General features: G+C 40.2%; 1 protein-coding gene across 8 annotated transcripts in view; it reads left to right on the top strand.

Annotated features, from left to right (window-relative positions):
* The first annotated feature begins 3761 nt into the window (after positions 1 to 3761).
* mon2 (MON2 homolog, regulator of endosome-to-Golgi trafficking) overlaps positions 3762 to 26048 on the top strand; it is a 106566-nt gene continuing 84279 nt past the window's right edge. For 6 of the 8 annotated variants that reach the window (XM_034176023.1, XM_034176021.1, XM_034176018.1 and 3 more), the window contains exon 1: positions 3763 to 4280. In XM_034176023.1, coding sequence (XP_034031914.1) covers positions 4173 to 4280 — 108 coding nt within the window. In that variant the 5' untranslated portion in view covers positions 3763 to 4172. Of the gene's footprint in view, positions 4281 to 26048 lie in introns of all 8 variants that reach the window. The other 2 variants (XM_034176019.1, XM_034176025.1) reach the window with 1 other exon arrangement.

Below are 26048 nucleotides of genomic sequence, written 5' to 3'. Positions count from 1 at the left end.
TTTCAAACCACTGTATCTCAATCAGAAGTGCCTCAATCACTCTTGTTTTTACTTCCGCCAGTGAAGTTGGGTTGAGGTTATGTTTTCACCCCTGATTTTTTGTTTGTTTGTTTGTGAACAGCCTGTAACCCACAATATTTCATATATCGTTATTATGAAGTTTTTTTTTTACTGAAGATTCATATCTTCATAGGCAAGAACTCATTCAGTTTTCAAGGTCATAGGTCAAAAGTCAAAGCTTGGAAAAGTAGAAAAGTCCCTCCTTTAACACTGAATGAATTTTCAAAAATTCATAACTCTGTCAAAAAAATTTGAATTTCTTTCATATTTGAGATCATTATATAGGATGGTATCCTTTATTGACTAACAAAGTTTGATCTGGATCTGATCCATATTACACATTTTGTGACCATTTCAATTCAACATTGAAAACCCCATTTAATGTAGATTTTACATTATATTTTAATCAAACATGCCCCAACCACTCTCATATTTGAAAGTGATGTGCAGACTGGCACTCACTATTGCCTGGATATGTTTGATCTGGATATGATCCGGACTATGGATTTTGTGGACATTTGAATTTAATATTGAAAAGCCCATTAGGTGTACATTTTGCATTATATCTCAATCAAAACTGCCTTCAATCATTCTCATTTGTGACAATCAGTGTTGCCACAGTTACTTTGAAAAGTTACTTGATTAGTTACTTTATACAGTTACTTCATTAGCAGTTGCCGACAACTTGTAATTAATAAGTAATGTAACTAATAAGATAACTAGTAATATAACTTGATTACTGTTAAGATTGAGTAATCAGCAAAACTGATCAACAAAGTAACTAATAGTTGCTTTTTCTGAGTACTCAATCTTAAAAATAACCAAGTTAGATTAGTATTTACTTTATTAGTTACATTCAGCAGCCGCCGACAAGTTGTCCACAACTGCTAATGAAGTAACTGTATAAAGTAACTGTCAAATGTAACTGTAAAAAGTAACTAATAAAGTAACTTTTCTAAGTAACTGTGGTAACACTGGTGACAATGAGGTGCAAACTGGCACTCTTAATGAATAGACTAAGTTTGGTTCAGTTTATGTCATTTATCAATTTATCAAAATTTAGCAAATCACAACAAATCTGCCTCAAGGTACGTCACATGAATAAGGTCTACTTGGATATATTTAACTTAATATCATCTATTTTCTTCTCAAAGTTATCTCATAAGTCTTGGGCTGTAAATGGAGTGTGACTTACGGGTGGTTGTCTGTGAGTACTAAGTGATGCCAGTGAGTTTGAACAGGAACTTTGAATTATGCTTGTTTTTGTTAATCAAATCAGAGCAGTAGGACCATTTTGCAGCCATAGTGCATGCTTATAGTCTAAAATAGCATCGGTCCACTTGAGGTGGAATATTTCTATTTTGAACTATGCCATTTTTGCTCTAGACCTCTTGACTTATGCTTGATGCCACATAAGTAATCACTGAACCAAGGCAAGTGTGTTTTGGGGGTGGGGGGCATGGTTTTAAGGTGTAGCCATCATATCCAATATTGTCGTGAAGGCAAAATTAAAGTTGTCCACAAGACTGGGCTGTAAATGGAGAGTGACTTACAGGTGGTTGTCCATGAATAAGTGTTTCCACCATGTTGAACAGAATACTATTTTTTGATCTGCCTCTGATCTGTATTGCGGATTTAGAGGATATTTGATTTTAACATTGAAAAGCCCTTTTGATCTATATTTTGTATTATATAAAGCCACTTCTAATGGACTTTGACCTTGAATTTTTTTTCCAAGGTAAAAATTTGTGGAATTGGATATTAGTGTTGGTGGATGTTTGCACTCTAAGAACACGGTGCTCTAATTCATACTTTATTGGTTCTTGTGGCAACGATAACTAGAACAACATTTATCAGATTTTCACCCAGTCTGGGTGCACACCCCAAACAAATGTATCTGAGACCAGTTCACCAGTTTCACCAACATCTGGTATGGTACCCCAGTATCCTGAACAGAGTATGCTGGAATTTATTTTTTATTTTTCCCCAAAAGCCGTAGATTGTTTTCCCCCCGAGTATCAGCTGGCTCTTTTTCATGTCCTCACCCTAATCAAGCAGCCACATAAGAAAGAGCCTATATAAAGCTTCCTATATGAAGCTTCCCGTTTTAAATTCTGAAAGCTGAAATCTGACACCCCAATCCCAATGATGGTAGTACAGTTTGAACAGCTTTATAAAGCTGCTTTTTATTACCAAATACAAAAGACAACATCTGCTAATTTATTAACCACAGTGATCAAGCCCATATTGAGCCAAGTGAATGGCACGGTACAAATCACCAGTAGGGAAAATTTGGCCCATGAGACTGATTTGTTGTGAGAGCAGTTCATACTCTGCTCAAACAGGATTTTATTCAATTGTCCAACACCGCTAGATGAAATTACTATGTATTTTGTGACCTTATCCCTCAAGCGACCAGTTGGGGTCATTTACGACCCAGGCATATATTTTTGTGCACCATTTCTCTAATTTTATTCTGAAAAAAAGGTTTCCTACATGACTTTGTCAGTCTATTTGTCCTGCATTTGTTCATAGAATTTTGCAAGGATCGACCGATCCATGTGACAAGTATAATCCAAACTTGTGCAGGGTCACTTATGAACCCGGGAAGATCTATGAGATATTTGACATCATAGCTTCAGATGGTATTGCAATTTGCCAACTCTAAACATGATACTTTACTCTTTTGCAAGGAAGCATGGCGAACAGACCAAGAACAGCAAAATTTACAGTTACACATGCATTGAGACAGATTCTTGATGGCCAGAGTGAGAATGAAAAGGATGATGGACTAAATATGACGAAACCTAGAACAATCATTTATATAGAAGTATTCCAATATAAAGTCAATGGGGTCATAAATAACCCCTTTTTGTCATATTAGTCGCTAAAATATGTTGGTCACTTGAATGTTAAACAAGTCAGCTCAATCTGAGCTCATGCTTTGGGTCCTGGATGGCAACAACCCAAGTAGACAACACTTCCATCTGTACAATAACCATCTATCAAACCATCTTGGGCCACAGTGAAGATGTGTGTGGGTGTTTTTATTACATTTGTTTGTATTGCTTTGTATATTTAGTGTCCATCAATCCATTTTCTACTCCAATTAAGGGTCACGGGGGCTGTAGCCATATCCCAGTAGTCGTAGGGTGTGAGGTGGGTACATCCTGGACTGGATGCCAGTCTATCGCAGGGCCATATACAGACAAACAAACACATTCACACCTGCACGCAAAAGTACAGACAATTAAAAGTCTAGTTCATCCAATCTGCATGTCTGCATGTGGGAGGAAGCCGGAGTACCCAGAGGAAACCCATGCAAACACAGGGAGAACAAGAAAACTCCAGACAGAAAGGCCACAGGTGGGAAGCCATCCCATGACCTTGCTGCAAGGCAACAAGTGATAACCACTAATCCACAGTGCTAGAATATTTAATGTATTTATATTATGTTTCATACACTTTTTTTTAATTATATTTTATATTTACATTCTTTATGCAAATAAAATCAATCAATTGATCAATCATCTGCTACAGCCAGCTGAAACATGAATTTTCCCTTGTTCTACTCCTAAAATAAATCTGAGTAAATCCACAGATCCACAAACGTTTTCATCCTGCTGTATGAACATCCACCAGCAGGGGTCACTGCAGCCATCTGAAGCTGCCACTGTTTACGGAAGTCGAAGTGACGTGTCACTATACACCAAAGCATTGTGGGAAGCGGGGTGGACGGCCGATGCTGATGCATACTGTTGGCTGGCTCGTTTTTAGAGGAAAAAAAAAAATCTTCCGACACTGAGCTTCTTGAGGAGTGATTTGTGGAATGGCGCTCGTTGACGAAGTGGACCTGTGAGGGATTTGAGGCGGTCGGACATATGCGGGTGTCATCGCTGCGTTTGTGCGCGCGGGCGCTAGAAGCGCAGAAGTGGGTTTCAGTGTCCGCGGACGGCGGCGTTTTTCTCTTCTCGTGGAGGTGAACGAATATCCACGGATTATATCCGCGCCGTGGATGGGCGAGGGGGCCAACTGCGCTCCCAAATTCCTCAGCCTTTCAAGTTTTTTTTTTTTTTTGAAGGTTTTTGTTCCTGTCGAAGACGCCGGTAAAAATGTCGCCCAACAGCCCCGAAGCGGTGAAGAAGCTGGTGGACAACATGCAGACGGACCTGCGCTCTCTGTCCATGGAGTGCAAGAAGAAATTCCCCCCTGTCAAAGAGGTGAGCAGCCGCCTGTTAGCTTCACTGACAGCAGCCACCAGGCCTGTCATCTGTCTGTTTAATGCTCAATTTAAAAACTGGATGAGCTACAGGGCCTACCTGCCCGATGGCTCACTACACAGCTGCAATTTCTGCACACATTTGTGCTTTCACTTCGTGGACGGTTCACCAAAGGTTCACGGGACATTCTCCACGTCATGTGGAATTGCGTCAGGAAGGGAATCTGGTGCAAAACTTGTGCCGAATCTAAATACGGATTCGATATGGATCCCTTGTAGGAGTATGTTGGGGTACTAATTTTAGTTTATATTATCCAAATCATGTTTGAGTACTATGGTAAGAATATTTGCATTCCACCTTTCAGCTCATGCAAATGTTGGCTCCATTGCACAAATACACAGGTATGAGATCAGGGATTATTATATGGCTATGATAGCAGGGGTGGTGACCAAGTGCTGAGTGCACTTAGCTTCAGTGCAGAAGGTTCCTGGTTCAAACCCCATCCCTGCCACATTTCTCCTTGTAATGTGGAGTTGTGTCAGGAAGGACATCCAGCATTAAACTTGTGCCAATCCAACATGCAGAGCCACCTTGGATTTGCTGTGGCGACCCTGATTGCAAAACAAGGGAACAACCAAAGGGACTTACTATTATATGGCTATGATAGTACGCATGCTCTGATTGGCTGATTTCCAGTCTGAGGTTTTCTCACCTGAGACCGTTACCATGACAATTGGTTTACATCGCATATCAGGTTTGCGACTTTGTTTACAATTTTCACAGCGCAAATTTCATTAAAAAAAAAAAGATTTGTTGTGTGCTTTGTCGTACCGCCAGCTGGCTGGATAGCAACCACTTGTCTGTTTTTACTGTAAAACACCCACTCTGACTGAAAATCAATGGCAGCTGGTTATTTGACTGTCTTTTGTAGCAAATGTGACCAAGGGTTGACGGAGTCACAGCCATGCTTGATAGCTACTGCAGCAACCTTTGGTGGCCAAACTAAGTAATGATGATGTCCAACAGCTGAAGTATTTTTCTGCATTGATTATTCTGTAAAATTTTTCCATATTGATAAAAATGACATCTATACCAATATGTTTGTGAAAGGCTCATATCAGCTAATATTATTTGTCAGTGTGTTGGGGGGGTGGTAGATTTATGTCAGAATCACAATTCTTTTCAAATTTAATTTAACCTTTATTTAACCAGGTTAGTCCCATTGAGATCAAGATCTCTTTTGCAAGGGAGACCCAATTCACCTAACCTGCTTGTCTTTAAATGTGGGAGGAAACTGGAGCACCCGCAGGAAACCCACGCAAGCATGGGGAGATCATGCAAACTCCACACAGAAAGGCCACAGGTGGGAATTGATCCCTTCACCTTCTTGCTGTGAGGCAACAATGCTAACCACTAAGCCACCGTGCTGCCGTTCTTAATTCTAACGATTAAAAATCAATTGAAAATGTTCAAAAATCTAGTTTTAAAATAACTTCTCTTTTTTGTTTCTCCTGACTGCCGTTCAGTGAGTTACTTCTGCCCCTGTTTCCTGACATCTACAGGATGTGGAGTCAGCATGCTCTGTGTTTGAGCATAGATGTGTAGCAAGCTCTTGGTGTGGACAGTATACAACAGTGAACCAGGCTGCATCACTCTGTCTGGAATGTTTGAAAAATAAACAGAATTTGTTTACTTACTGTTTTCTTCCTTACTGGGAACGTAAAAGCCAAAGCGTACCAATTCCTATTTGTGTTGAATCATCCTCTGTATTCAATCAGACTGCGCTGCATGCGTGTGTAGACAATCGGCGTGACCAGTTTATGGCAAAGTTTACATTTTATGTGAATTCATGTAAAATTTCACAGATGAGATGTTGAACAGAGACACAGCCAATGATGATTTTTTTATCTGTACAGAGCAATGCTTTATGACATACCATAATATGTGCAAAAATCAAACAAGCTTACAATTGACTAAATATTGCAGGCCGTCTAGCTCGACATGTCACATGACTAAAATACAGAATAAATTCATCCAATGCTAATGAGAAGAGCTGTTATCTAATTAAAAAATGTTTAATAAAAAAGAAAGTTTACATTTCCTCTCTCCTGCTCACAGATTAAAGGTACTACATATAATTTTTAGCACAGCAGCAAACGCTATGTTATACATTATTTATAACTTATATATAATATCAAATGACATGAAATATAGCACAAAATGAATATGCATCATATGTAACTTAAATTTGTTCAAGTTGTGGCTCTTACAGTAGATTAAAAAAACATTTCAAATCCCAAATTATTTCATTTTATTCTGCTTCACTTTAACAAATTCCAGCCAATTCTGAGCATGCAAAAAGAATAACTAGATCCAATACAAGACCTGCACACCTGCAGCGTTGTGGAAAACGAATGCCTTTAGACATTGTCTTTTCAAATTTAAAACTATATAATCATCGACACACTTTGCTTTCATGGCATCATTTGTCACACCACCTCTCTTAGCACATTGCAGTACAGTTGAGTAGTTCCTGAAATTTGCAGCTCTATGTACTGATTCAATTTAGAATCGGAAATAGATTTTTGACTCAAATCATTACCCATGAATCAGAATAGACTCCAGTTGTGAGATATTGAAAGATTCACACCCCTATTTATTAGGGGTGCCGGAAAAAATCGATTCATGTCCGAATCACGATTCTTATTTCTTAAGATTCTGAATCGATCCAAAATGTCCAAGAAATGCTTTTTAAAAAAAGCATTTTTTAAAACATTTTTTTGCTTACTCGCTGCGTGTACTGTTTGTCAGGCAACGGCCTCTGTGCTACAGCGTCCCCGTGAGGGGAGGGTCCAGCGTGCTTCAAACATTTGTGAGCTGCAGCTTAGCATGGCGGATGAAGAGCTAATTCAGCCAGCACCGTCTTTGCCGAAGGAAAATGTTTGGGCGCATTTTGGATTTTATTATTTGCTGCGTAAGAAGGAGCTTGACATGACTTATGCAGTGTGCAAAATCTGCAAAATGAAAGTCAAGTACTTCAGAAACACTTCAAATCCGCAAGCCCACATGCTACGGCATCACCTGGAGCTAAAAGAAGCGGAGCAGCGGTCTCTGCCGACTACTGACCAGTAGGGCTGCAACAAACGATTATTTGGATCATCGATTAATCTGATGGGGTTTCGACACGATTAATTGGATTAGCGGGAATTTTTTAAAAATGTGCCAGGGAAACAATTTTTCTCTACTTCCATCACTTTATTTAACAACAGAACATTTGAAAACTTGTCCCTTGGCTGTTGAAATATAACATAACAAAGAATAAAACAGTTTATAATAAAGAACACAAATAATTATTTCAAATGACATTGCTTTATCAAAGTGCTGAGCTGCCATAAAACAACTTTGAAACATATAAATGTTATAAAATATATGGTGAAAAAGGTATTTTTGTTGCTGTAATGAGCAATTAACTTAACCATAAAACCTAACTCAAACACTGCAGCCTGACTCATATGTGCAACATTCTCTGTATAACTTGTAAACTATGTGGTCATTTCACAATGACACACGTAACTCATCCCACATATTTTTTTACTCTCTTTCACTCACACACTTCAGAAAGGTTGCATTGCAATGCAAAAATGTTAGCATGTCAACATGCTCCTGGCTCAGACTGGCTCTTCTCTTCGAGGCTATGTTGCCAGCAGCAGAGAACAGCCGCTCAGATGGAGTTGAGGTGGCAGGGATGGACAAGTAAGAGCTTGCTAGCCTGGCCAACATGGGATATTTGCCCTTGTTTTTCCTCCACCACGTCAATGGATTTTCTTCCTTTGAAATGTTCTTTTCTCCAAAGTAACTGAAGACCTCATTCCTCACTTGGACATCATCTTCATTACCTTCCCTTGCACTGTCTTCATCACCTCCAGAGTCAAGGAGCGAATCAAGAAGAGTTCCTTGAGATGCTGATTCAGGAACTGTGCTCCTGGTTTGCTGCTGCGTATTATCCACCTCTTTCTCTCCCAGTGCCATTGCTTGCAGTTCAGTTTTGACATCCAAGATTTCCTTTGGTGACAGAAACTTGAGTTTCTTAAACCTTGGGTCGAGGGCTGCTGCAAGAACCACTGTGTTTGGTGCAGTGTCTGGAAAAGATGTTTCCTTCTTCCACCTTTCTTGCAGTTGCTCCACAGCAGTAACTTTGAATGCCTGAAGTGCAGCCAATTCAAAAGATGCACGCACAGTGGACTTTAACAGCCCATTCACCAGTGGAGGTATAGTGGATATTGGGGTGTATGTATGCCCACTCATAAAAAGAGTGGCAAGTTCAAACGGCTTTAGAGCCTCTGAAAGCTCACCCAGCAAATTCCACTGTTCTGGTTTCAAGTCAGATACTTTTTGTCTTTGTGTGTAACAGAGTTGTCAGAGAGTGTTGCTGTCACGGGCCACCTTTGTTCGAGCAGTCTAGCAATCATATAGAAGGTACTATTCCATCGTGTACTTATGTTCTGAACTAGGCTGTGCTCAGGTGTGGCCATTTGTTTCTGTTTCTCTTTAAGCTTACTGGTGGCTAGTTCGCTTCTCTTAAAATGTTCAACCAGACATCTTGCAGCCCTAACAGTTTTATCAATGGCTGGATGCTTCAAAGCAGAATTGATCACAAGCTGTAGGGTATGGCCAGTACAATGGATCGAGGACCACCCATGTTTTTCCTCCAGTGTGTTTGCTGCAGCCACAACATTGGCACTGTTATCATGGACTAGAGCAATGATTTTGCTGTGAGGGATCTCAAATCTGGTTACTGCTTCCTCTAACCACTCTGCAATGTTGGCTGCAGTGTGTCTGTCCTGCAGTGGTTTGGTGGTGAGGCAGATCGACTGCATCTCCCAGTCTTCTGTGATCCAGTGGCATGTGATGCCAAGGCACGCTTCAGTGGCTACACTGGTCCAAATGTCAGCTGTGAGGGCAAGCTTGCTGTGTTTTGTTTGTCTTGCAGATGCAGTCTTTACCTTCTGAAATGTCTCTGCATATTTTGCCTCCATACGTTTGATGAAATGGGTCCTTGACGGGAGGGTATAACCAGGATGTAGGGCATGGAGCATGGCAATGAAGCCATCATCCTCCACCATGGATATAGGCCTCATGTCCATCACCAGCATATTCAAAATGCTATCTGTGATGACAGCTGCTTGTTGAGGTGTGCAGGATTTGTTTGCTAACCAGAAACTGCTCATTGTTTGTTGTTTAGGCCTGGAGAAGGTAAAGAATGAAACAGTCAGCATAATACTACAAAGTACACAACATCAACTTTTCTTCATTAAAAAAATACAGGCTAAGAATCTAAACATCATAAATTACAGGAGGAACATGTTTACTAAAACAGTTTTTTCCATGATTACATGAATACAAAACAAGTGGGTGGTACTGTCAGAGTATATTGTAGCTAAACTGCACACATTAGAAAAAAAATCACATTATAACCCAACGGGGCTCCTTCAGGGTTGAGGTGGTTAAGGCAGAGGTGCGCATGCGCAATGCGCTGCAAAGACGCCCGTGGACTTGTTTACGGTTTATTTCTCTCTCTCTGCTTCTCCCACGCGGTTGCCCTGAACGTACAGGGACAGCATTTTAGAGACTTTGACAACATTAATAAAAAACTGTCGGTGCTGTTAACTGTTCTTTCTTTTTCTCTCACTCTTTGGCCCTCGCAGAGAGTGGGTGACGCGCTCTAGGAGACGCGCAGACAGCCTGTGCCTGACTAGATTATTAAATATTAAATTTAAAAAATATTACAATTTGTAGTACATTTGACTCATTTACGACAACAAACAATTATTATACAGAAAACAAATGCACTCGAACATGCTGACAGTTGCAAGTGCATAATGCTAAATTTACCATTGAAAATGCCATAGACATGCTAACGCGTTAGCATTATATCTATCAACTGTTTCAGAAGACCATAACAGGTCGGTTTAACATAAAAAGGTGAATAATACTCACAGACATATGCTCTTTAGGGTTTTAGCGGGGGAAAATTAAAATAAAGCGAAAGAACAAAAATGAACCAACGAAGCAATCGATCGACTCATTGCTTCAATCTGCGAATCACTGCTTCAGTTGGTTCAAGGTTCAAAGCAAACCGCGCTGCAGAAAAGTTGATTACAGACCCACTGCAAGGTCTGTAATCAATGTATAGAAATGATCATTTTCCTGAAAAACACCCCCAAAAACAACGGCCACTCTGAATGACCAATAAGGGAATCGTTAAGCAAAAAGCTTATTGATGTTGGTGGATCGAATCATTTCTTAACGATACCCGAAAGGAACCAGTTCTCGATACCCATCCCTAGTTACGACTGCTTACACAAAAAATAAACAAACATTTGTTAACTTACCCAGACACTGAGCTCTCCCCTTCCTCGTTAATGACTCCGACTGCTTTCGCTTTGCGTTGTTTAATATAAAGTGCCCCCACACTTTTGAAGTCTTAACTTTCTTTGGTCTGCTTGCATCTGCCATATTCTAACTGTGCAGTTCTGCGAATTGCGAAACAGCGTCTGATCTCCTCTGTGCACTGGTCGCTACTGAAGTCATAATCACTCGACACAATGCATCGATGACGCAGTGCGTTGCCAACGCCTGTTGTTATCGATTTTATCGATTCGTTGTTGCAGCCCTACTGACCAGCGCACACTCCATCACTTCACTAAACTGCCAGCCAACTCTGAATGAGCAAAGCAGATAAGTAAATTTACATCTTTAGAATCACTTGATTAACCTTGTAAAGCTGCATTTTCTTAAACATAAACATTTTTTAAGTAATATAACTATTTCTGAGCTCTTTGAATCAAAAATCGATTCTGAATCATATCGTCACCCCAAGAATCGGAATCGAATTGAATCGTGAGTTGTACGTTTCACATCCCTACTATTTATCAGTCAGACTCTACTTAAAATTGGACATGTTAGGAATGCACAATAATATTGGCAAAACATCCGTATCGGCTTATGAAAGCTCAAAAAGTTGATTATTGGTAGCTGAGCACCCCCATTGATAGAATTGTGCACCGATAAAAATGGCTGGTAATGTTACACGTTCAGACTACTGGGGCTCAGATTGCAGCTTATGTGACTTCCCTTTAAGAGCAAGTCCGATGTTAGCATCAGGGTTCTCACCAGTGCAGTTGAGCATAGGGGGCCCCTACGCTGTGATTTAACCAGCGTAGGGGGAGCTTGTCTGTTTTTTTTTTATTTTAAGGACATGTTGCACATTATTTAACATCCCATTTAGCAAAACCAAGTATTCATGATTCTAAGTCTATTTGTGCGCATGTGGTAATAATTAGTGGTCACTGGTGTATTTTATTGCTAATTATCCCTCTTTTTTGGCGATTCAGCAGGTGCATTTCCGCCAGAGGTTTAACAAGTTTCGCATTCACCATGTTTGTGAAGCGTCATGGGTTCCCAAAAAAAGCAAAAATTAGAAAGCAAAACACTCAGTCTGTGAGTCATAACCACAAGATTAATGAGCAAAAAGCAGAAGACTGAGTGACGGACATCACCCTGCTATGAGGAGCTTTTTTTTCAGTGACTGTTCGTCAGTGAGGCCGGACGGAGCTGAAGGGGCTCACCCAGCCAGAGAGCCACACCTGTCGGTCAGGCAGAGAGACAGCAGCCAGTGTGATTGAGTCAACCCACTCAGTCTAAAATTCTTCACTTTTGATAAATACACACACCCAGTTTGAGCAATGGGGCTTCTGCAGATTTGTCTGAGGTGAGTAATCTAAAAATAAAATGGGACGTTACTGCACCACTTAAGTTTTATCAGATAATGTTAGCTTAGTCTTTTGCCTTTAGCTGCAGGATGTTGAATCAATCACTGTCAAGCCGAGTGAACATTTTATACAGTAAAACCCGCATATAATGGTTTCAGGTGGACCAGTGAATTTTGCCATTATAATTGAAATCCGTTATATGTATAGAATGGACAAAATCCGTTATATGTATGTAACAGATTAGTTACAGTCAGGAGGTGCCAAGCAATCTATGGGGAATCCTGAATCAGGACCTGCCTCATTTAATGACCGGGTCAAAACTTCCTCTGATCAAAATAAAGGCCTGCCTTAAATAAGCGGTAGGCATTATGTGCATTAAAAAGATTACATTTGGTCGAGTCACTCTTTTTTTTTTTTTCTTTTTTTTTTCTAAATCCGCTGTGGAGTGGGACCTTAAAATCCTAAAGCCTGATTTATGCTTCTGCAACTCTGTAACTGTACCATGCAATGACATCGATGTGTGTAAGAGTTTTAAAGTTCTCTGTCATGTCTTTATGTAATTTTTCTGGATTATGCTTTTTTCTGGATCAATTTGTCCCTCAACAAGCTCTTCTTTCCACAATCATCAACCTCCAAGTCAAAGGTAGGGGGTACAATTTCCTCCATGAATTGGGGGTCATTTTCTCGTCTTTTTTTCAACTACATGTTGTGAAGTTGGTCATATTTGCAGACTTTTCTGCCAAATGTATTTGATACATGATCAAAATGTAATCAGCAGGCACACTGAAAAACTATTAAAATATGACGGGAGAGGAAGGAGTGAAAATGTAAAAGTGAGAAATCACAGCCTTTTGCGGTCTTTGATTTAGCAGGCACCTCAGGCTACTGGTCCCGTGTCTGAGCACAGTATGAAAAAAATAAACGGCCGGCCTTTTAATCACAGAAATTCGATTTCGTACCTCTGTTACTGGGCTCGTCCAGACTGCTTTGTCCAGTACATGCAAGGGTTTTTAATGGAAATGCATTGTGGTCGGACAGGGCGTTTTGTCCGATGTTAGCAAAAATCTGTTATTCAAAATCTGTTATATATGATGTTTATTACATGGAAAACCACACAAAAGCATTGGAACGTTTGTTTTTGTTCGGTGAGTGTGACTATCTGCTTTGTACATTGACAGTTTAGGCGAGTTTTACTGTATTCATAAATTGTTCAGTCTATTTTTATTTTTACCAAATGAAGCTACAGAATTTGTTAATGGTTACTGGTTGTTAATGGTTAATGGAAAAGTCTGAACTTTAAATAACTTCGATTTTTTTATTCTTATTTTAATTTTTAAATTATCTAGTAATCAGACAATGAAAGTAGCACAGCACTGTTTCATGTTTCTTTATATTTTAAGAAATTTATTTCTTTACTTGTCCAACATCAGGAACATTTCAACATTTGCTGTGCAGACAACCTAAATATAGATGCATTTCAAAACTTCCAGTGATGGAGCTGGACACCAAAACCTGAAGTCCAGAAGGAAGAAGAAAACATCTCTGCTCTTCAAAATGTGAGGAAAGCGTCTCCAAAAACTCCACCAAGAGGTCAACGCTGTAGAGGAGACCTTCATCTGGTCCTGGGGGTCCAGCTCACCTGTTCTCTCTGAAAACCAACACTTGCTGTTGCACGTCTAAATAAAACAAAGGCTTTAAAGAGCAACTATTTAATTGTTGGAAAAAGCTCTTTCCTTTTTATATTTTAACATTAAATCAATGAATCATTAAACAGAAGTCAAAGTTCAGTTAATAAGACACTTGCACAGGTAGAAGAAGCCCTGCACCTATTGTGCATCATTTCAAAGCATTCACAATCACTAGAATAGTCAAATTCCTATTTTAGTAATTACTCTGTCCTGATTACAACATTAAAAGCAATGACATAGTCAACGAGGATGTAATTAAATGTTGAAATGTTTAAATTAAAAAATGATTTCATCATGAGGTTTATGTCACATTGAGAAATCCTAGTTAACAGACACACTGCAGTCATTGTTACATCATCTACTGTTGTGTTTATAATAAATAAATATATTTATTCACGGTGTCTTTTTCCTGCTTGAAATGTAGGTATAAATGAATGAATTTTATTTTTCTAAAAATCATTGCCCAAGGTAGGTTCCTTATGTTAAGCAAGAAATCATCTCATCTGAAACAACAGATATGTGGTTTTAATTTGCAGATGAACATCAAAGATTTCTAAAGAATCTTTTTTTCTTTTTGCTTAAAACTATCTATCTATCTATCTATCTATCTATCTATCTATCTATCTATCTATCTATCTATCTATCTATCTATCTATCTATCTATCTATCTATCTATCTATCTATCTATCTATCTATCTATCTATCTACCTATCTACCTATCTACCTATCTATCTATCTATCTATCTATCTATCTATCTATCTATCTATCTATCTATCTATCTATCTATCTATCTATCTACCTATCTACCTATCTACCTACCTACCTACCTACCTAATACAGTGAAGAAAATAAGTATTTGAACACCCTGCGGTTTTGCAATTTCTCCCACTTAGAAATCATGGAGGGGTCTGAAAGTGTCATCTTAGGTGCATGTCCACTGTGAGAGACATAATCTTAAAAAAAATCTTGAAATCACAATGTATGATTTTTTTTTTTTTAATAATTTATTTGTATGTTACTGCTGCAAATAAGTATTTGAACACCTACCAACCAGCAAGAATTCTGGCTCACACAGACCTGTTAATTTTTCTTTAAGAAGCTCTCTTATTCTGCACTCTTTACCTGTATTAATTGCACCTGTTTGAACTTGTTACCTGTATAAAAGACACCTGTTCACATAAATCAATGAACGTCCAACCTGTCCACCATAGCCAAGACCAAAGAGCTGTCTAAGGACACCAGGGACAAAACTGTAGACCTGCACAAGGCTGGGATGGACTACAGGACAACAGGCAAGCAGCTTGGTAGAAGACAACAACTGTTAGGATTATTTATTAGAAAGTGGAAGAAACACAAGATGACTGTCAATCTCCCTTGGTCTGGGATTCCATGCAAGATCTCACTTTGTGGCAGGGGTGGCCAAGTTCGGTCCTCGAGAGCAACCTTCCTGACACTCTTAGTTGTCTCCCTGCTCCAACATACCTGAATCCAATCAGAGGCTCATTAAAAGTCTGCTAACGAGTCTTTCATTGGATTCAGGTGTGTTGGAGCAGGGAGACAACTAAGAGTGTCAGGAAGGTGGCTCTCGAGGACCAAACTTGGCCACCCCTGCTTTATGGGGTAAGGATGATTCTGAGAAAGCTCAGAACTACACAGGAGGACCTAGTCAATGACCTGAAGAGAGCTGGGACCACAGTCACAAAGATTACATTAGTAACACATGATGCTGTCATGGTTTAAAATCCTGCAGGGCAGCAAGGTCCCCCTGCTCAAGCCAGCACGTCCAGGCCTATTTGAAGTTCACCAGTGACCATCTGAATGATCCAGAGGAGGCATGGGAGAAGGTCATGTGGTCAGATGAGACCAGAATAGAGCTTTTTGGGATCAACTCCACTTACCATGTTTAGAGGATGAGAACAACCCCAAGAAAACCATCCCAACTGTGAAGCATGGGGGTGGAAACATCATACTCTGGGGGTGCTCTTCTGCAAGGGGGACAGGACAACTGCACTGTATTGAAGGGAGGATGGATGGGGTCATGTATTGCGAGATTTTGGCAAACAACCTCCTTAGTAAGAGCATTGAAGATGGGTCATGGCTGGGTCTTCCAGCATGACAATGACCCCAAACACACAGCCAGGGCAACTAAGGAGGTGCTCCGTAAGAAGCATTTCAAGGTTCTGGAGTGGCCTGGCCAGTCTCCAGACTTGAACTCAATAGAAAATCTTTGGAGGGAGCTGAAACTCCAAACCTTAAAGATCTAGAGAAGATCTGTATGGAGGAGTGGACCAAAATCCCTGCTGCAGTGTGTGCAAACCTGGTATATGGGTGATTCTTTAACTACGGGCACTATTGGCCTTGTAAATGTAATTTCCACCACACCATTGCCTTACAATATAAAGCGCCTTGGGGCAACTGTTTGTTGTGATTTGGCGCTGTAGACATGTGCTCTGATGTCACTGTTTATCTCCATAGAAACTACCCAAACAATCTTTCATACAAACTGTTTAAAGGGACATTAGTGTTGTGGTGGAAATTACGGCAATAGTGTGGGACAACTACATTTTGTTTAAAAAAAATCAACAGTTGTATGACATTGAATGCCCCAATTATGTTTTGATTATTTTACTGATATTTTATTCAGAGATATTTTAAAACATTAGAAAAAATGTTTCTTTACCATTCATTTTTATCATTGAAGATCAAAGTATGGGTGTGGGACAAGCACAAAACGGCAATATTTGCATATAATGATGCTGAAAAAAGGTGAAAAAGTCATCATAGACTACTAGAACAAATTTCTTAACACACTTTCATTGTAAAGATAAATATAAAAGTGTGAAATTTCCCCTTTTTTCTGTTTTTCATACAATATGATCAAAGGACATAAGTGCCCGTAGTCTAAGAATCACCCATATATATATATGCAACGATTAAAAATTTTAATCGCATGATTTCCATGATTAATCACGTTGTTATACGCTCAATCCACAAATTAATTCAAAAGTAATATATAGCACAATTTTAAATGTTCTGCCATATGAACAAAAGTGCCATAACGTTTGTTCTGCAAACACTTACCAACAGCATTTTCAAGGAGGATTCAAGGATTCAAAAGAAATTTGTCATATGCACATAGGAACATGTTCCATGCACAATGAAATGTGTTTACTGCATTTTTACCCATCCTAATTGCCAGTTAGGAGCAGAGGTCGCCTTTTTTGGCGCCCGGGGACCAGCTCCAGATGTATATCCCTGCCCTAGGTCACGAGCAGGGCTGAGCAAACCTTGACCGGCCTCATGACGCACTTAACAACACACATAAGCTGGGCCGGTACATGAACACATATAAAAGCACACACAAGGAAAGAATTGGGAAAAGCAAAACCTCCATTGTTGCTGTGTTGAACTCACGCAGCAGCACTGGATAGCAAAAAAAAAAAACCCCATAGCACAGAAAAACAGTCATAACAAAACAAATCACAACAGACAGCCGAGACTTGGATGTGTCCAGTGTCCAGACAGACAGCCCGGAAGGCCACCCGTGGCACCATCGACAGGCCTTATCTGTCCATCCTGGGGGGGATCCCAGTCCTGAATCAGTCCACCAGAGTCTCAAGGTCCCACAGTCAACATCTCAGGACTGGGAAGGGAGGGAGGGAGGGGGGGAGACAAAGAGGCGGGGGAGACGAGGAGCGAGGCTATCAGGAGTGTTCCTCGGGGGGAGGATTTTATCCCTGCGGCCTTGAAGGACAGCTGGGGTTTGGAAACCAAATAGATATCCAGATTAACAGACGCCTGGCAGATTCCACAGTCTGAAACTTCAGAATGGCTCCCAAAAACATCTGAATAGAGGAGATGTGGTCTTACTGACGATCAAAGCGGTTTTCCAGTGCAGCCATTCTCCCCAAGATGGATTCCAACGTGCAGTTGACACCCGCCGACTGAGCTGACACTGCCCTTCCAATCGAATCAATCGTGGGGCAGCCTGGATGGGCCAATTAATGCCGCCTCCACCTTCTTAATTTTCCGGTAAACCAGTGTTATGGCCACCCCACACAGCAGAAACCTGGTCACCACAGCTCCAAATAAGTAAACATCTTCAACGTCCTCCACAGACATCGTGTACAGGCACATGACTTACCACCTCCGCCAGCTGTCCATCACATAACCCGCCACGTTGTCCCGGCAGGACAGGTCGGGTCTTCCGCTCCCGAGTGTCTTGTGGAAAAAATAGTGTCAGTTGCGTTCAGAGACCACTTCATCAGATCCATTTTGCCATTTTCCAGAGGAGCAGGGCTGGCAGCCTCACAGACAAAACACGCTACAGTAGCAGGAAAGTTGGGGAGGGAGGAGGAGAGAAAAATGCGACCGTCCCGACCGAGAGCAAGAAGGCAAATGCAGTTGCAGTTAACAGGGTTCTCAGCAGGATTTTTTTCTTCCTGGCCGGGGTCCAGTGGAGGTGGAAAAATGAGACACAACATGTCGGCAGGCTTTGCTGTGACCGATTGATCTTAGAGTTCAAGCAACCACGATCAGATTGTTTCAGATGCTGTTTTGATGCCGCCAGAATATGTCAATTGCTGTCAGATGGTTGTCAGATTACACATGGACCGCTGTCGGATAGGCGCTCGGAGAGTTTTGAACATGTGCACGACACTCCGGGCCGCCAGGCAATTTTGACCAATTGTGTCGACTTCCACAGATGGATGTCAGAACATTTTGGAAATGCGCACCAATTCATAAGTCCGACACCACTCTGCATGATTCCAGCTATATGTGACAGGGGTATAAGGCTGTAACAAAGAACAATAAAAAAAAAAAAACCTGTCTTTCCATCACACAATTTGGTGCTCAAAATGCAGGCAATAGTGTTTCAGAGGGTTATAAATTTAAAACTCTTCTGGGGGAAGCTGGCCCTGCTCTCCCCTATCCCCCAGCGTTCAGCACGCGGTTTGCTGCAAGGAGAACATTAGCAGCTGTAGGAGAACTTTCCCCCCGGTGCTCGGTGCAGGGCACACTGCAGGAGAACTTTAGCAGCTTTAGTTCTGTCAGCTATGATGTCTGGAAGCACTTCAAAAATTAAAATGGCCATGTAAAAGTTCCTTGCCCTTCTCCATGTCCATGGCAGCAGTCAGCGACAGACTTTGAAAAAAAAAATGCGTTAAGGTGGGGCGCTCAGAGTAGAGCCACTGCACCTTTGCGTTGAAAGGAGCCAACTGAGGTGGTTCGGGCATCTGGTAAGGATGCCTCCTGGGCGCCTTTCTAGGGAGTTGTTCCAGGAACGTCCACCTGGGAGGAGACCCTGGCGAAGACCCAGGACTAGGTGGAGAGATTATACCTCCACACTGGCCTGGGAACAATTCGGGATCCCCCAGTCAGAGGTGGTCACACGAGAGAGGGAAGTCTGTAAGATCTCAACCCTGTGTCTGACCTGTCTACAAACTTTGCAAATAATTTTATTCTAAGTGGTGTAGATTTTGGATGAGGATTAGGATAAGGGGTAGGGTTAATTTTTTTTATGAAATACACTTTGTACATTTCCAAAGGTATTTTGTAATAGCAGACACGCAGGTCCAATTCTGGGATATAATACAAAGGGTGAGCACAAGAACACTCCTTGATTTCAAATAGCTATAACAGCTATAAATGGCTTTGATCACACAAAAACTTGGGAGAGCTGACATTTGCCGTTTGGTATGCTTATGTATTTTGGGTCAAGAATGAACACTGCGACAACAGAAAGTTGATAGGACTAATATTTTTTGGAGAAATAAGCAATTATAGCTAACCAATAAACAATAGATGTTGTGCTGCAATGCACCATGGGAGTTTGGAGTTTTGGGGTTTTAAATATTGTGGTTCATGTTAGTTTAACAGTGTTGTTAGTGCTATTGGTTTATTGTCATTTTGTTCAGTTGGTTTAGTCACTTGTTATTTTGCAGTTACCATGAGTGAGTTCAGTCTCATGTTGCTGACACCATGAGTGAAATATGTATTATGTTTGATCTCCATACTGTTTGTGTATCAAATTAGAAGTACCTGCATGTGGTAAAGACAAACAGCTGCGTGTGCGTGCATGCGTGCAACTTCGATCAGGGACAAACAGGACACAGCTGAATTTGCTGTTTGGCATGCTTATGTATTTCGGGTCAAGGATGAATGTGGCCAAAATGGAACGCTGATAGGACTAATAGTTTCGGAGAAGCTACAAATGTTAGCTAACGTTGCTAATTACATTTTGCACTTACACACCTTTCCAGCAGGGAGTAGTAAATCATCTTTATATTAAAAGTGTGTAAGTGCATATAATTGGAAATACGTTAAAAATACATGGATGACACACGAAAGTGTGAACACTTATTTCCATTGTGGTCTATTTAAAAATCAAATGACAAAATAGAAGTAATAATAAAATAAAAATAATAATAATGAAAGTAATAGTGTGTATATGATAACAATCTAAACAATTTAGAAATACATTAAGACAGTAAATTAACATGAAAAATTGCATAGTTAACAAGAAATAAAAGGGTTGAGTTCCTCTTCTAAAAATTGTTGAGGTCTATGATTCTAAAAACATTCTGGACTCACACACCATTCCAACTTAAGCAATAAGTTGTTACCACCCTTGAAAAATGTCAGCTACCTATTTTGTAAACACTACCCAATCTAGAGCCCATGGATCCCCATGAACAACATGCTAGTATGTTTAGAAATATTGTGAGGGCAGATACATTAACTCAAAGACTTTGTTTTGTCATGCACAGGAATTCTGCCACATTTATAAACATATTACAGTATATACCTGCTTGAAATGAAGGACTGTTTTGGTGATCAACCCTGTCAGAAGTTAAGTGCAGTTTTTCTATTGTTTATGCTATGCAGTATTCAGATATGTCTTAATTTAGGTGGATTAATGATGCATATGCAGTAGGGCTGCCACAAATGATTAGTTTGACAATTGACTAGTCACCAGTTATTTTTGCGATTAGTCGACTAATGGGGATCACATGTAAATTGTGGCTTATAGCACCAGCATGCAGCTGTTATTTGTCTTTGAATGTTGCTATTCATTGTATCATTTAATTAATTATTTATTTTGCTATGTGTTATTGTTTGCAATATTGTTTTAATACATTCATGCCAATAAAGCAAATTAAAATTGAGGGAGAGAGAGAGACAGGGAGACAAAGAGAATGAGAGAGAGACTGACGTCCTCCAAGGTTGTATCATATTTCTTTGCCATCATTATGGTGACGTGAGATCGGCCTCGGAGGTAGTTATCATGGTATTCTAGGTTGAACTGCTTGATCATTTCTTTGAAACTTTGTTCGCCAACCATGGACAGGGGTCTCATGTCAGTCACCAACATGTTCAAGATTGCTTCAGTCAGGATATTTGCTTGCCGAGGTGTGCATGTTGTTGGCTTGGTAACAAAGTTGTACATTGAATAGGAATACATTTTTTTTTAGGACTGTAACGTAGCATTATAAGGCATTGACGTTATCACATTTCCTGCCTTTATGTGTTACAGCATAAGTTTTATGGCCCTGCATATTTAACTGACAAAATATCATCAGATACATTTTCTCCTAATTCTCTCTGTTTGTTTGTATACAGAGTGAAACACTGGCCATGCAAGTCATTAGGTGAGTTGTTTTGGTGGTTGTGGGGCATTTGTGTCCCTCAAAAACCTATGTAGTGTTCGTTACAGTTTTCCTGACATCTGATGTCTGTAAGGAACACTACATAGGTGAGACTAAGCAACCTTTACACAAAAGACTATACCAGCACTGCAGAGAGGGCGCCAGTGGACCTCAGTCTGCAGTTCATCTCCACCTTAAAGACACAAACCACACGTTTGAGGACAAGGAAGTTAAAATATTAGCCAGAGAGAAGAAGTGGTTTGAGAGAGGGGTCAAGGAGGCATTCTTTGTGAAACGTTTGAAACCCAGCCTTAACCGGGGAGGGTGTCTGAGACACGTTTTATCCCCTGTTTACAATGGGGTACTCAGGTCAAAGCAGTTTCAGTCTTTTGTTCATGGTAATGAGTCATTGACGTCATCAGGAGAGTCATCAAGGGAGCCATCAAGAAAGGCATCCATCCCATCATTAGGAGGGACAGCTGCCCTGTCATTAGGATGGTGCTAACTAGAGCACAATAGGTGCTAATTACAGCTATTGTTTAGTCACTAGCCTATAGCAGTCTGCCTCTCAGTAGGAGGGGTCTGGTTAGGTTTAAAACTCCAGCTTTTGTTGGCTTCTGTTCATTTGTCTCTACAAGAGTCAGACAGAAGTCAGACTTCCAGAGCAAGAATTTTAGCTGAGGAAGCTTCTGCAATTTGAAGCGAAATGTCCTTGCGTCAAGCAACCCAGTCCAGTCGAAGATTCAAGCTTCTCTACTATGGAAACCACCTGGACAACTGAGAGCCTACACAGAAACTGGTGCCAACAGTACTGTGGGTGTTCCTTTGGACTTCTGTGGTGAAGATGGAGCTGAGTCAGAAGGTGACGCTCTCAGTTTACAAGTCAGTTTTGTTCCAATATTCTCGCCTGTGGTTATTTACATTTGGCAGTGATGGAAAGAATCAGACAACAGATACAAGTGGCTGAAGAGTGACTTTCTCTTGTAGGTTGGTTGATCTCACGAGTAGGGACAGGATGCTGGATAGTCCGTAGAAATAGATGTCTATAAAATCTATCAGCAAGTGACTCTTTCTTTTTTGTTTGTGTCACTGCAGTCTGATTTAGCTTAGAGTGCCCCTTGCAAAATGAGCCATCTGACAGGCACAGAGCACTTACTATTTTATTTTTTTTTTTTAAAGTCACAGCTGGTGTCACCAGGAGACCTTTTGGCTCCTGCTTGGGGGTTGTCAGAAAGCAACCTAGCTTCAATATTGATTCATCATTGCCCAGGTTTTCTAATCCTCAGCAGAATGTTTCCCTCAGGACTGACATGAGCATAGGAGCCCATTTTTATGTTCCTGACAAGTGGTACTCACTCAAGCATGGAGTAATTGTTTGATTCAAGAAACGTTTTCCAGAGTTGAGCAGTCAGGGTTTGCTCACTGATTAAATTAAACCCGATTAAAGTCGAGTCATCAGATCAGTGCACAAGCATTGTTTCTACTTTGCTTTATAAATACAGAGCTAGTGGAGTGAACATAGAGGCTGCTGTTTCAGCAAAAAGCCCCAGCCTCGCTGCATGTTTAAAAGAAAAAAAAACAAAAGAAAAATTGTGCTTCAAATAAACAGGCCTATCACAGATGAACAGTGCACGCCAGTCCCCTCTGTTTGGTAAGTGAAGAGTGATAAAAGATGGCACTCAGAGCTGACACTGTGAAAGTTTCACAAACGTCATGATCTTCAACTTCACATCTTTTTAAAATAGACACCAGTCTATTGGGATAGAGATTTCAACAACAAAATAAGTTTTTCCCCATTCTTCATTGCCAAGTGTTTTCTCCTGTTTGCAGACATTTTACAGGGCTGTAGCCAGATAGTAGAGGACCTAGAATGAGACATGTATGCATGTCATTTAGGAGAGGATAACTCAACTGTTCTAGACTAATATGACACCAATGAACAATTTGGGATATGTGCCAAAATCTCTGTCTGGAGCGAACCGCTTGAAAATGACCACACAAAATGACTAAAATAAGTGGGTCAACTTATTACTGTACATTGAAAGAAAACAAACATTTGCCAAATATAATGAAATTTTATTTTCAGTCATACTGTTATCAATGGAATATTGATTTACAATTAAAAATGTAAAACAAAACTTGTTTCTTTAGCAGACAGCAGTATCTAGAAATCTTAAATCTGGTGTAAAACACGTGCGAAATCCACAGTGGATCCAGCACAGATCCATATTGGGAGACCCTGAACAAACGGGAGCAGCCATCCACCAAACAACAACCTGGTCATATCTTGATACAGTTTAGTCTTTTAAGGAGTTGTCGTGAAACATTGGCTTTAATAAAAGTGAGATTTTTTTTTTCAGCACTGTAAATTCCTTCATTTTACTTCTCTTTACAGGCAGTAATTTAAACAAATCACCTGTCTCAAATTCATGCTTAAACACAAAGATTAATGTTATTATATTTTTATTGAGGTGTTGTGTGTATGTGTTTATATATATATGTATATACAGAGAGAAAGAGAGAGAGACGTTCATACTTATTACTTGATTTTAAAAAAACTTCCAGACCATTTTCCAGTCTCTCACATAAGTCTTCCACCATAGATCCCTTTTTTAGTTTCTATTACAGTCCAGAGGGATCAAGAAGTGTCCCAGTGATTTTTTTTTTCTTCTTTCCCCACCCAAGTAGCATGGCATCTTATCTTTCGTTCATGCTCAGCAGAACCATCAGAGCTTTGTTGTTTCTTGTGCTCTCATTGCATTTGTGTAGGTGGAGAAAAACAAAAACATCAGTCAGCCCGCCTCTGCAGCTCTAATGAATCAGCTGCTGTCTGTCTGTATGTAGCTCATTGTGAAGTGAGTAGTCAACTCAGGGAAAACTGCAGGATTTCTAAAAGCATAAGCAGACTGGAACATTGCAGTATTTCTATAAGTATTATGAGCAGATTACCGTATTTTCCGGAGGGTATGGCACAGCTTTTTTGCTAGTTTGGGAGTATTGGTGTGTGATACGTATTGTTTACAGTAATATGGTGATTGTTGTTTTAACAATGTACAATCTGATATATGAAGTATTTGAGCCTCTGGTTGCAGCAGAGCAGTGTTACAAGATTGGGCAGTTTTGAATTTCAGTTAGCAGGCTGAAGGCAGTTTTTGAACAGCCTTTGGAGTGGAAACCATTAGCTGTACTGTATTCGTATCTGGCAACATTGCCGCAGAGCTGCAGGTTCACAGTCACATAATCACTCGCAGCGTCACCGCGACACAGGTTATCTTTTACCATAACTGAGATTTTAAAAATGGAAGGAAAAGGAAACATGCAGACACTTCCACCTTTACAGTCTACCTCAGATTTAGTTGCTAGATGTGGCTCAGCCTCGCTGGTGGAGGTGGTTTGGATTCGAAAAGACTCAAAAGACGGCAATGTGCAAAATACGTTGGAAACCTGTTGCTGTTAAGCAACTCCTCAATGAGCTTGTTTCACCACCTGTGAACTAACCGCAGCAAGGAATATCAAGAATATGACAGACTCAGCTGCCCATTAAAAGCCCAAATCAGCTATGGTGCTTGCACAACACAATTTGCAAACTTTATTTGATCTAAGTAATATTTGCACTTGTTTCTACTTTAATGCTTAAGTTTTAAGGACATAATTAAGGGCAGTTTTTAAAGGTTGCATCCACAACCACAGTTTTGAAGAATATCATCTAATTATTGTTGTCGTAAAGGTCACAAAAAATATCAAGATATTATTTTTTTTGTTCATATTGCACACCCCTATTTGGGAGGTCCTGCGATTTATGCACGGGTAGGACTTGTAATTGGGAAAATACTGTATGTAGTAATTAAACACAATTAAAAGTGTTTCTTCTAATATTGATGTGGTTATTATTTCTGATGATTTTGTTTGCTTCATCAAAGCATTACTCACAGTTCCTCCTCACGGAACTTTGAAATGTCAATTTTTTAGCCAAAAGAGGTACTTCTAGGGTGTTAAAACTGAGATTTACCCAAAATTATGCTTCTCCTTCAGTTCTTGTTGGATTTTGATTCCGATGGTTTTGTATGAATAAGTCCTTCAGTTATATAACAGCACATGCTGTGGTGTGCACATTCTACAATGAGCTCCTGTCCATTGTTAAACTTGCTTCCCGGGAAATGGTGTTAAAAATTGAGTTCCACATATACAAAGAAATTGTGTCAAGTCCCTTCTACTTCTCCCTTTTTCCACTCTAGGTCGCTACAGCAGATCGGAGATTAATCCGTATGTTACATGATCAGCAGATTTGCACCTAGCCAAAAATGTATAGAGGCCTTGACAGAGTTAAACACTTTGCCCTAAATATTTCTGTAACCATAACAAAGCCTATGTGGGCAAGACACTCATTCTGACAGATTTCAGTGATCTGTGGTGAAAAATGGGTGTCATCATGGTTGACCTTAACCCTAAATAATGTAATCGACGTTGCTGCCTATTCACCTCTAAAATGTTAGATTCTGATAGACACTGGCAAGGACACGCAAACCTACTTTGTTGTTGGTATCGTATAACATGTTTGTGAAGCCTTTTTGCTAATTGCAGGGTTAGGGTGTCCAGTAAGGACAGGGTTGTTTGTTATGTTAGGAACAGTTGTGACCAGAGGTGAGAGAAACAGGACT

This window comes from Thalassophryne amazonica, chromosome 8 (assembly GCF_902500255.1).
Source record: "Thalassophryne amazonica chromosome 8, fThaAma1.1, whole genome shotgun sequence".
NCBI lineage: Eukaryota > Metazoa > Chordata > Actinopteri > Batrachoidiformes > Batrachoididae > Thalassophryne > Thalassophryne amazonica.
This window is presented reverse-complemented; position numbering and strand designations above follow the sequence as displayed.